The sequence below is a fragment of the Oryctolagus cuniculus genome, chromosome 8 (genome assembly GCF_051225735.1).
Source record: "Oryctolagus cuniculus isolate XC-2025 breed Fujian yellow rabbit chromosome 8, ASM5122573v1, whole genome shotgun sequence".
NCBI lineage: Eukaryota > Metazoa > Chordata > Mammalia > Lagomorpha > Leporidae > Oryctolagus > Oryctolagus cuniculus.
In genome coordinates this window covers 91,965,782-91,977,830 of record NC_142874.1, presented here as the reverse complement: position 1 = coordinate 91,977,830, position 12,049 = coordinate 91,965,782, and the positions used below count along the sequence as shown (strand labels likewise).

At 46.5% G+C, this 12,049-nt stretch overlaps 1 protein-coding gene across 18 annotated transcripts in view; it reads right to left on the bottom strand.

The window, feature by feature from the left end:
• The window catches only part of UBE2D3 (ubiquitin conjugating enzyme E2 D3), a 35,244-nt gene extending 30,720 nt beyond the window's left edge, over positions 1-4,524 (bottom strand). For 6 of the 18 annotated variants that reach the window (XM_089303012.1, XM_070047829.2, XM_008267547.5 and 3 more), the window contains exons 1-2: positions 3,554-3,669; positions 2,617-2,775 (exon numbers count right to left, since the gene is read on the bottom strand). Coding sequence is in view for 10 of the 18 variants with exons in the window: in XM_008267547.5 (XP_008265769.1) it covers positions 2,617-2,640 (24 nt within the window). In the remaining 8 variants the exon portion in view is untranslated. Of the gene's footprint in view, positions 1-1,982; positions 2,084-2,616; positions 2,776-3,553; positions 3,670-3,719; positions 3,893-4,073; positions 4,239-4,396 lie in introns of those variants that run through there. The other 12 variants (XM_089303013.1, XM_008267549.5, XM_070047818.2 and 9 more) reach the window with 7 other exon arrangements.
• Between the last annotated feature and the right edge of the window lie 7,525 nt (positions 4,525-12,049).

Genomic DNA, 12,049 nt, shown 5'->3' with positions numbered 1-12,049 from the left:
CACCTGGCTCCTGGCTCCTGCCAGGATCAGCGCGGTGCGCCGGCTGCAGCGGCGGCCATTGGAGGGTGAACCAACGGCAAAGGAAGACCTTTCTCTCCCTGTCTCTCTCTCTCACTGTCCACTCTGCCTGTCAAAAAAAAAAAAATAAAATAAAATAAAATAAAATAAAATAAAATAAGTAATGACACAAGAAATGTATGGATATCAATGGCTACTGTATCTACTTCTACAACAGAAGTAAAATAAACAGCATGCTCCTTCAAAGCTGTCCATTCACTACAACTGGATTTAGTATCATTTTTAGAAGTTTCCTCATGTGGTTCTGACAGCAACATTTAAATACAAACCACATCAAAATCTTCTATAGGGCGACCTAACAACGTCTCATATTTACCAATTTAAAAGTGACATCTATTGTATCACCAAAATATTTACAGTAAGATATAGATGGTAGTAACTAAGCATACTAGATGAGAAGTCAATGTTCTTTAGTAAACAAGGATTTTAAGTTCTGTCATTAAAATAGCAGTAATAACTGTTTAGAGTATCATGCAACATGGGCCTGTTCAAAACCACATATTAACCTATTAATCCTCAAAAAAACTACGACCTGAAAATCTGTTTTGTCCACTACTGCCATCTCAGTGTCTCGAACAGTTGCCAAGTATATATCATTAGGCACACAACTATTGTTCATTCGTAACAAAAATCTATCTTATAAAGGCACGTAAGTAAGCTTATTCAGAGCTTGAATTTTAATGAGCATTTGTGCTCCTATGTTCACACTCTTAACCATTATTTTATATTGCCTCTCTAGAGCTTTTAAATCATTAAAGTGGTGTCACAGCAGCTGGGTATCACCTGTAAAAGAGAAAAAATCAATGAGACCTTCCTTTAAAGTGTCCTGTTCCACTTATATAAAAACGCTACGGATCTGAAACATTCCATATCTTAGTGGGCTGAAATAATTTCCTGAGGGTTTTGATTTTTACATTGTATTCTTCATATTAAGTACACTACAAAATACAGCAATGCATCCACATGTTAAGTGGTCATGTAAAGGGGTTTATTAAATAATTCCTTATACTTTAGTTCTTAAATCCTCAAAAGTTTTTCTTCCTTTCTTTTTCCATAATCTCAGAAACGAATATTTAAGTTTGTATTCTGCATAAAACAATGGGATGAAGGCCTTAAAAATTTTTCAGTAGCGTATTAAGATTTAAACTTTCATCTCTTGCAAGACACCAGTTTTGCTAAATAAACTCCAAAGTCACACTTACTAATTAAATGCAAATAAAGCAGCATCAGATCTATTTTCCTGAAGCCAAGTTCTTCCAATACCTTCCAAGGAATTTTAAAAAGTAACCTATCAACGCCAGTTCCGAACCTGCAACCTTCCTGTCCCATCTCCTATTTTCCAATAAGGCTGAATTTATTCCATGACATTTTTTTTCAAGTTAGCTGTAAATACTCCACCCTCCTCGATTGTGCAAGAATCAAATACACCACACGTACACAAGTTACGAAAAAGGGAAATACAGTCTCAGAGTTTCAATTCAGGTAAGTCTTGAACAAGGGGTCCTAAAGCAGTGCACAACCTGATATAAAAGTTAACGTTTAACACAGAATATTATTTCACGTTATTTCTAAAGGAGATACCAGAAAGAGCCTGAACCAGTTAGAGCAGCCGCCATCTTAAAATGCGGGACAGAAGTTAGAGCAAGAAAATGAGACTAAACCACCGGAGGTGGAGGTTCCGCTCACCGCCTGAGTTTCAAAAATCCTAGCTTCTTTCAACTTAGATCGATAATTTACTATGAAACCACATTTTAAGTCGCCAAACAATCTTCCCTGCGAGTGTTATTAAACGAACTGAGGCAAAAATAGGTACACCCAGCCTTCCCTTCCAGCCATCTCACCCCCATCTCCCCCGACACCTAACTCCAGCCAAAAGAAAAAGGGAGCTTCCAGAAGGTATTTACATCAGTTCCCAGTGTGCTTCCGATAAACAGCTTCGGGTGAAAATCTGCAACTACCGCACAGAGGAAGTGGCAACATTGTGTCACCCCGGCTCCTCCCAAGCCCACTCAGCCGGGCCTAAAGCTGCCCCGAGTCTATGAAGTTCCACGGCTCAAGCACTACCCTTCAGCACAGGCCAAGAGACTTAGTCCTAACTGCGACCTTAGCGAAGTTCGGGACCCACCAGATTTTTCTGATCTCTCTTCTAGAAGACCTAAAGCCTTGCTCCTACAACTAAAACCAGTTTTTCAAGCACCAAAAACAGGGAGCGCCATGACATCTGCTGGGGTGTCTCCCCGCAATTCCGACCCCCAAACGGGACCAATTTTTAAGAAGCAGAAAAGTCGAGGCGTCTTACATCACTCTCCCGCACCCATAATTTGCAGATTCCATCGTAATATACTCAGAACACCACCTCATTTGCCACAAGTGTTCTCCCTCCCCCAGCTTTAAGCCTCATGCCTTGAGAAAGCACGTCCGGGCTCTTTATCCCCCAATGGGAGAAGTGACCCCAAGAGACTATCTTCGGAACTATAGTTCTGGCCCGGCTCTCCTTTCCTCCCACAACCCCAATTCCCTTCAGCCCCCTCAAGTTACCTTATTAATCCGTTTCAGCGCCATAGTCTGTGCTTTTAGTCTGGCTCCTCTCTCCCTCTCTCGGTGTATGCTCAGAGGTCCGGCCAAAACTCTTGATTATCCGGGCGGCGGGGAAGGATTGTCTCTTGGTCTCACGCCGGCTCTGCCAGACACAGGCGCCTTTTGCAAAAACGGAGCAGATCAGCACTCGCACAGGCCCCGAAGAGAGACCCTGATGAATCCAGGTCCCTTAAAACCGTCGCGCTCCGGGGTGGGTGGGGTGGCAAACCCACCAACAGTCCCTATAGCGAGCTTCGGCCAGGAGCGGGGGTGAGGGTGACGGGAAGAGCGAAGGGGTGGCTACAAGTTTAACTTCCCGGCCTCTCGAAAGGAAGAGAGCCGGGTGGGAGAGGAAGAGGCGTAGGAGAAAGGGGTGGGTGCGGGGCAGGGTCCGGGGCCCGGCAGAGGAAGAGCCGGGGCCTAGTCGGCGCTGCGCCGGCGTCACTAGGGCAAAGAAAGGCACGGGGGGAGGGGGCAGCAGGGGAGTGCGGGCTGCCGCCCGGCTTCCTTCGCTTTCTGCTCAAAGGTGCGGCCGGGGAGGGGAAGGGAATAAAGAAAGGTTGGATGTGTGGCTGTCCCCGCAGCTACAGCTATTCTGTATCGCCCCTGACGCCACCGTACACTCCGCCTTCCAGCGCGCTCCCGCGCGCGCCCGCCCGCCCAGCCACTACCACCACGCGCCCGTGCTGCCCGAGGCTTCAGCGCGAGGACGCGCCCATTCCCCCCTCCCACCCACCCCCCAGCAGGAGAGGCCCCGGCTCCTCCAGCTTCCCCACCCCACCCCACCCAAGCCTACAGGCTGGCCACTCCGGCGGCCCGGCGCCCGGAGGCCCCCTTACCCCGCCGGCACTGGCCAGCCTCCCCTTCCCTGCCCCTGGCTGTCCACACCCACGCGTACAGAGGGGCCGGGGCCTCCCTCAAGCTGCGGCCTCGGCCTCCTCCCCGCGCGGCAGCTGGTGCCTCCCCGGCCCTACGGGGCTCACGCGCACGACACAGCCACAAGATGTCCGCTCTGACGGAACTACTGCCAGCTGCCACGCTCCGCCCCTCCCCCCTCCTCCTGCCTCTTCACCGCCGCGTATCAGTCCGCCAACGCCGCCGTCGCGAGCACGGCACAAATCTAAGGGTGGCGGGGGACGGTTTACTGCCCTCGGCCAGAGCCGAGCGAATCTGGGCCACCCCCTTTTCCTTCTTTTCGGAACAGCACCTTCTTACTAAACAGATCGGAGGTTGGACTGGGAGGGCGGGGGACGGAGGCGGGTCATAGGCTGAGGGGGGAGGGTGGACGAGTGGCGGAAACCCTTAGACTCAGAGAAGCATCGAGAACCGGAAGGAGACCATGGGAGGAAGGTAATGGAAGCGACAGCTGCGCGCTGGTGCCCCACGCCCCTCCCCACAGCGTCCCTCGGTATCCTCACTTGGTATGGAGGCGGCGGGTCTCGCGAGAACGACGTGGACGGCTAACAGGAGCTGGAGCTCTGCAGTGACTTAAGGGCAGTTTTGTGCGCTCTTCCGGACGGGGATCCGCCCCCAAACCTACCAACTCTCGCGAGATGCAGCGGGCCCCCGGCTCCAAGTGGGGCGGGCCCCAAGCAAGCACCGCCCCTGAGTGCTTGTGCTGGTGGGAGGGAGAGGAAATGGAATTCCCCGGACTGGTGTGAGCGCGAGCCGACGCAGCCCTCGCTCAGGCGTCCAATCAAGGGTGTGCAGTGGGAGGTCTCCAGGGTTAATTACTAGATACCTTTCGTCGGGGTTGAGCAGGGTCCTTGAGGGTTCCCGTGCGGCAGGTGAATGATATTTACTCACTTGCCCTCCGGGGCCGGTTAACTGGTGGGGGGAAGGCGCCCCTCGGGAAGGGAGCGGTAATTTTAAGTGGGTCCCAGCTGACTGTGATCAGCGCTCCCACGTGCGGAAACCTGGTGCGTTGCTGACCCTCGGTCGGTACTGAGAAGTTAAGAGGCCCGTGGGCCGAGCCCCAGCGTCGGAGCGGCCTCGAAGCCGAGCTCAGTGACCGCGAGTTGCGTGGCTGGAGGCGAGAAAGTGAGGGGCGGGCTGTTTGTCTAACCCGCAGCCCCTGTTCCGTCAGGTTTAGGCGTGGGAACAGCGCGCCTGATAGTTAAGTATCTCTCCTCCGCCCCGCTCAGTTGCGGTTCGGTTTTTGAGTCAGAAAGTGGCGTAACCCGATCCAGAACGCGTGGAGTTTGGTGTTGAAGAGCTCAGTACTCGCCGAGATACCCCGGGGCTACTGGGCTGAGGCGAGGAGAACTGGCCTGCCTTAGTGTGCCGCCGGGTTTAAGTATTTAGAGGGCGACTTTGCGCTCTGGTGTGTTCTACAGGCAAAATATAGTAAGACCTTAATTTTGAGGAATATAAAGGCGGGTAAGCAGTGAAATGCTTAAGGGTTTTTTTTTTTTTTTAACTTTCCTTAATGAGTTCTGTTTACCGAGGAGGGAAAAACAGGACTACATGGAAAAATCCTTGTTTGTTTGTTTGTTTGTTTTTTTTAACTTTTTTATGTTGGAGAAAATATTACCTAATAAAAACCTTCACAGGTCAATGATAAATAACAGGTAGCGTTCAATTGATCATACAGTGCACCAGAGCAGTTACCAACAGTGCCCCTCAAAGACCGTGAGAATCACCTGGAGTTTTGTTGAAAATGTGGATCTTGATTTAGCAGGCCAGGGGAGGAGCCTGAGGTGACAGGCTTCCAAGATCCTAGGTAATAGGGATTTGTTTTCTGGTCTGACCCGCCCTGTGAGTAGCGGAGCACTCAGGGGCAGCCCTCATGGCCTCCTGGACACCTCCGCTTCCTTCCTCCCTCAGGAATAGGCTATTGTTCTCTTCTAGCTAACCAAATATAGTAGAAGCACAGGAGGGGGCATGGGGGAGGAGGGAGGAACCACCTCGGACTTCTTGTTTGATACTGATCTGGTTACTTTGTTTCTCTACCGCTAAACCAGATGTAATAATAGCTGTCCCTTCTCACAGGGTTATTGTGTGTTTGAAATGTCATAATGTCAGAGGACACTGTAGATGTAGATGACACTACTGTATAAATGTAAGTTTCTAAAGTAACCAGTCAGGTGTTAACTGGCCATAATGTGAAACAAGTGTATGTGATAAATATAGGTAATGTTTTGAATTTATCATGTGCCAGGCACTGTGCTTATTGGCTTTCTTACAAATGAACAAACTGATACAGATTGTTACTGTACAAAGATGACACAGCTACTAAGTGGCAGAAGTGGAATTTGAACTCATGCAGTTAAGTTCAGAGTATTTATTGGAGTTTCATACTGTCTTTTAATTTAGAAAGAAAGTACACTATCTTGTAAGTCTACTTTAAATGCCACCTGAATCTAATTTTATTTAATTTCTTCATTTGTTTTACTCCTTCAGAAGCCAGGGTACCAAGGATGGTAGAAAAATTCCCACCTACCCAAAGGAAACTCCAAAAAAAAAAAAAAAAATTCAGGGAAGTCAGTGAAAAAAAGTCTCAGAGAAGCCAATTTATATAATCCTAATCTAAAAAGTTTCAGTTTAAAAGTATAATGGAACGTTAAAACTGTGGATTTACAGAGCCCAGCAGAGAAATGACAAATTTGAGGTCACAATTTTTAATTTTTTGTTCAAACCACTTTGTCAATCTGATAAAGCCACAGATCCTTGTCAGGATTATGTAGTGTTTTTTTGTTTGTTTTTAATTTGAGAGGCAGGGACAGAGACACACAGAACTTGCATCTTCTGGTTTACTCTCAAATGCCTGCAGTGACTGGGGTCAAAGCCAGGAACAACAAAACTCAATCCAGTTCTCTCACATGGGTGACAGGAACCCAGTTACTAGAGCCATCACTTTCTGGATGCTAGGGTCTGCATGAGCAGGAAACTTGAGTCAGGAGCTCATGCTGGGATTCAAATCTAGGCATTCTGAAATGGTACACTCATGTTCTAACCAGTTTCTTCTCAGCTATGCCGAACACCCACCCAGCAATAATGTCTTATATATAAAAAATGAAATCCGCTGCATTGTGAAAGAAAATATTTGAGCTACAGTTGTCAAAATATTAAAGAAAAATTTGTGATAGACATCTTTGTGTTTTATTAACATGGTTAGATCTAGTGGCTAGGTCTTATTAATATAGGTAAAAATTTTAGAATAAGGATGAATATAAGTGATATTTCCAGAGTTTGCAACAGTTGTGATAAAAAGTGTAATTTCTATTGATAATACAGATATAGGTATAACTAATACTGCCATGTTGTGTACATTTACATTTGGAAGAATGCTAATTTTTATAGATTAGTAAAAATACATAATTTTTCCCATACATGTTCACATACCCCAACTCAATCAATAAACTTCATGTTAGCAAGTCTTGGATAGTCTTGAAGAGATTGTGACATTTTAACACAGAACTGTAATTGATGCTCATAATGATAATGATTCATCATGAAAAAGCTTAGTGACAACCAGTATACTTTCTAAGAAGGTATAGAAGTATGTAATAGGTTTAAGAAATAATTGGGGCTGGCACCATGGCTCACTAGGCTAATCCTCCGCCTTGCGGCGCCAGCACACCAGGTTCTAGTCCTGGTCAGGGCGCCGGATTCTGTCCCAGTTGCCCCTCTTCCAGGCCAGCTCTCTGCTGTGGCCCGGGACTGCCGTGGAGGATGGCCCAAGTGCTTGGGCCCTGCACCGTATGAGAGACCAGGAGAAGCACCTGGCTCCTGCCATCGGATCAGCGCGGTGCACCGGCCACAGTGCGCTGGCCGCGGCGGCCATTGGAGGGTGAACCAACGGCAAGGGAAGACCTTTCTCTTTGTCTCTCTCACTGTCCACTCTGCCTGTCCAGAAAAAAAAAAAAAAAAAAAAAAAGTTGGATCCCATTTGTTAAGTTTGTGGGGAGGGCTGTAAAGCTTCTTTGGAAAATGATTCATTTCCCAAGTATTTTGGATAACTTGAATTTTATTATATTCCTTTATTACATGCCTTTCTAAATAAGATGTGACAGAGAATTACAAAATCATATGAGGGCAAAAGTCATTAAATATTGTATATATTTTAAATTTTTAAAAATTTTTATTTGTATAATATGTACTAGGTCCTTTAATTTCTTATCTGATTCTCTTTCACTGTACAGGTGAAAACTCAAGACAAGAAATAAGTAGTACACCCATGTACCACTACTTTCTTAAACCTATGTAGTCTGACCACAAAGCTCACACATAAAAGAATGTTTTTTTTGAAGGCAGAAGGACAAGGACAGAGAGAACTCCCATTAGCTGGTTCATTACCCAAATGCTGAAAATGATTAAGACTTATCTGGGCCTAAGCTGGGCACCTGGAACTCAATTCATGTCTCCCAAGTGAATGGCAGGAACTCCTAAGGACTTGAGTCATTATTGCTGCCTCCTAGGATCTGCATTAGCAAGAAGCTGGAATCATTAGCTTGATCCTGGAATCAATCTTGGCACTCCAATGTGGGACATAGGAAACTTAACTGGAATCTCAACTATGAGGCTAAATGCCAGGAAGCTGATTAGTTTAATCATTTGCTATTAGCTGATGTCAATTTTCCCACTAATGCAACACATACACACATATACATACGTTTGCTAGCCCAAAATATTTATGTACTCCTTAGTATTACAAGTAAAATTCTACCCAATGACTAACAGATATATTCCAAAGTACTCCTTTGCGTAGTACTTGATATACCCAATATCACCCCTTAAGTGGGCTATTGCACTTAGGACTAAAAAATAGTTTTGTTTTGTTGAATTTTTTGTTCTAATGGAATTTTGCTTAAAATATGGATCCTAGGGCCAGACATTGTGTCTCAGTGGGTTAAGCCACGTCTTACTGCAATTCTGGTTTGAGTCCCACTACTCTGCTTCACTTCCAGCTTCCTGCTGGTGCGCTTGGGAAGGAAGTGGAAGATAGCCAAAGAACTTGGGCCCCTGCTGAAGTAGGCAGGCATACAGGTTAAAATTGATCAGATTTGTGAACTGGAAGACCATGCCCCTGTGTGACCTTCTGCTCCTACCTGATGCCTTTGCCACGCCCCTGTGTGGCCTCATTCCCCTACCTGGCCACACCGGGGTGCCCACCAGCCAATCAGGTTAATTAACCACTCCCCTTTGGAGTGGGTTAAAAGCCTAGGGCACAGTGTGCCTGGCCCTATTCTTCTTCCCTGGCCTCTTGCCAGGACAGGGCTTGCTGTAGCCCTGCGCCTCCAGGGCACATGGCCTTCGGGCCTTGTGCTCTAGGCTTCCTGGCCTAGATGTTCATCCACGTGGCTGGTTCCTGGTGCTTGGTATGAACCCCTATTCACCTCTCTCCCCTAAATAAAGCTCTCCCTCTCTTATGCACCTTTCTTACTAAATAAAAGCTTAAAACATACCATGCTGCCTCGTTTATCTGTGCCGGTATTTAGAATTCTTCTCTAAATGTTAGGCAAGAACCCTCTCGGGCTTATTGATATCGGGGATTTAGTAATAAGCCCATGGTGAAATCGTAAGGCACCCCAAATTCCAGTAGCGCATGTGGCACCTCGGATAGCATTTCTAGAGAACTTTAAGGGGCCACATTTTAGTGTGAATTTTAGGGGGTCTTGTCCGATTTCACTGCCACCCATGTGGGAGACCTGGAAAGAGTTCTGGCTCCTGACTTCAGCCTGTCCCAAACCTGTCTGTTGAGGTCATTTGGGGAGTGTACAAGCAGATGGGACATCTCTCTGTTTCTATCTATCTCTGTTTCTCCCTCTCGCGCACGTTAACTCTTCCAAATAAAATAAATCATAAAAAAGACATGAGTCCACCAAGGCTCTCCTGCCCTCCAAACATCTTAAGCCTAAATCTTTTTTTTTTTTTTTTTTTTTTTTTTGGACAGGCAGAGTGGACAGTGAGAGAGACAAAGAGAAAGGTCTTCCCTTGCCGTTTCCCTTGCCGTTGGTTCACCCTCCAATGGCCGCCGCGGCCAGCATGCTGCAGCCGGCGCACCACGCTGATCCAATGGCAGGAGCCAGGTACTTCTCCTGGTCTCCCATGGGATGCAGGGCCCAAGCACTTGGGCTATCCTCCACTGCAGTCCCGGGCCACAGCAGAGAGCTGGCCTGGAAGAGGGGCAACGGGGACAGAATCCAGTGCCCCGACTGGGACTAGAATCCGGTGTGTTGGCACCGCAAGGCGGAGGATTAGCCTAGTGAGCCGCGGCGCCGGCCAAGCCTAAATCTTAAATCACATCTTAAATCTAAACTTTTGTTTTACAATAGTGGCACTATATTTTTTATATTAACCATTAAAAGGTTATATAAAGGGGCAGGTGTTGTGGCACAGGTTGTGCTGCTGCTTTGGACACTTTCATGCCATATCTGAGTGCCTGGTTTGAGTCCAAGCTGTTGTGCTTCCAAACCAGTTTCCTGCTAATGCACACTCTGGGAAGTAGCAGGTAAATGTTCCAGTACTTGGGCACCTGCCATGTACATGGGAGACCTGGATGGGGTTCCAGGTTCCTGTTTCTGCCTGGTTTACCCTTGGCTGTTGGCAACATTTGGGGAGTAAACCAGCAGATAGAAGATCTCTTCCTCTGTCACTCTCCTTTTCAAATAAATCATTTTTTAAAAAGATTTATTTTATTTATTTGAAAGACAGAGAGGTAGAGACAGAGAAAGAGGTCTTCCATCTGCTGGTTCACCCCCAAGGTGGCCGCAACAGCCGGAGCTGCTAGGAGCTTCTTCCGGGTCTCCCACGTGGGTGTAGGGGTCCAAGGACTTGGGCCATCTTCTGCTGCAGGCCACAACAGAGAGCTGGCTTGGAAGAAGAGCAGCCAGGACTAGAACTGGCACCCATATGGGATGCTGGCGCCTCAGGTCAGGGCTTTAACCTACTGCACCTCAGCACCGGCCCCATAAATCATTTTTTAAAAATGATTATACTGGCTCTCTCTCTCTCACTGTCCACTCTGCCTGTCAAAAAAAAAAAAAAAAAAAAAGGCCGGCGCCGCGGCTCACTAGGCTAATCCTCCGCCTTGCAGCGCCGGCACACCGGGTTCTAGTCCCGGTGGGGGCGCTGGATTCTGTCCCGGTTGCCCCTCTTCCAGGCCAGCTCTCTGCTGTGGCCTGGCCGCGGCGGCCATTGGAGGGTGAACCAACGGCAAAGGAAGATCTTTCTCTCTGTCTCTCTCTCTCACTGTCCACTCTGCCTGTCAAAAAAAAAAAAAAAAGATTATATATAGAAAATGACTAATAAATGAGTCATAATGTATGGATTATCCATGTTTATGTTTGGTAATGCCATTTTGTAATCCCGAATTCCTGAATTCCTTTTGGATGGCTTTGAAGAGAATTTATTGGTTGTTTTTAGGCTTATTTATTTATAGGTTGTTACTAGGCTTTCTGTTTGCTTGCTTGTATTTGCATTTAGTGGACTTATATTTATACTTAAATTTGGTTTAAAGAAATGTGGCCTAGAAGCATTTTGATGCCTTAGGATAAAGCTGGCTAGGATTAGCTCAAATTTTTCACTATTCACAAATCTAGTGTTATGGAGAGCCCGCTTTGCAGTTGCAAATAAAGCTGAAACATTTTCATTCTTTTAACCTATTTGGATTACAATGGTAGAAATGTCTGCATCTGAATACAGAAAGGAAAATGATTGTTTTTTATATCTTAGTCTGGGTGGAGTTTTTAGAAGTCTGGTTTTAAATACTGAAAGATACATTCCTATTGAGAAGTTAATAAAAGTACATAATTGTTGAAAAGAGGGGCTGGTATTGTGGCACTGTGGGTTAAGCTGCCACCAGCATCTTATCTGAGGGGGAGTGCTCTGCTTCTGATTCAGCTCTCTGCTGAGACACCTGAGAAAGCAGCTGAAGATGGTACAAGTACTTAGGTCTCTGCCACCCATGTGAGAGACCTGAATGGAATTTCTTGCTCCTGCCTTTGACCTGAGAAGTTCCAGCTTTTATGGCCATTTGGAGAGTGAATCAGTAGATGGAAGAGATCTCTCTTTCCCTCACAATGCCTTTCTAAGAAATAAAGCTTTTTTTTTTTTTTTTTAAACAACAACAACAAAAAGTTTGAATAGATGATGGGCTGAAAACAATTCCTTTTTTTTAAAAAATATTATTTATCTGAAAGAGTTATAGATGGCCACAATGGCCCGGGTTGGTCCAGGTCGAAGCTAGGGGCCACTAGATTGTTCAAGGTCACCTGCCATGGGTGGCAGGGTACCAAGAGCCTGGGCTATCTTCTGCTGCCTTTCCCAGGCACACTAACAGGGAACTGGATTGGAAGTGGAGCAGCCAGGACTCAAACTGGCACCTATATGGGATGCTGGCATCACAGGCAGCTGCTTTACTATCTGTGCCACAATGCCAGCCCTATAGTTC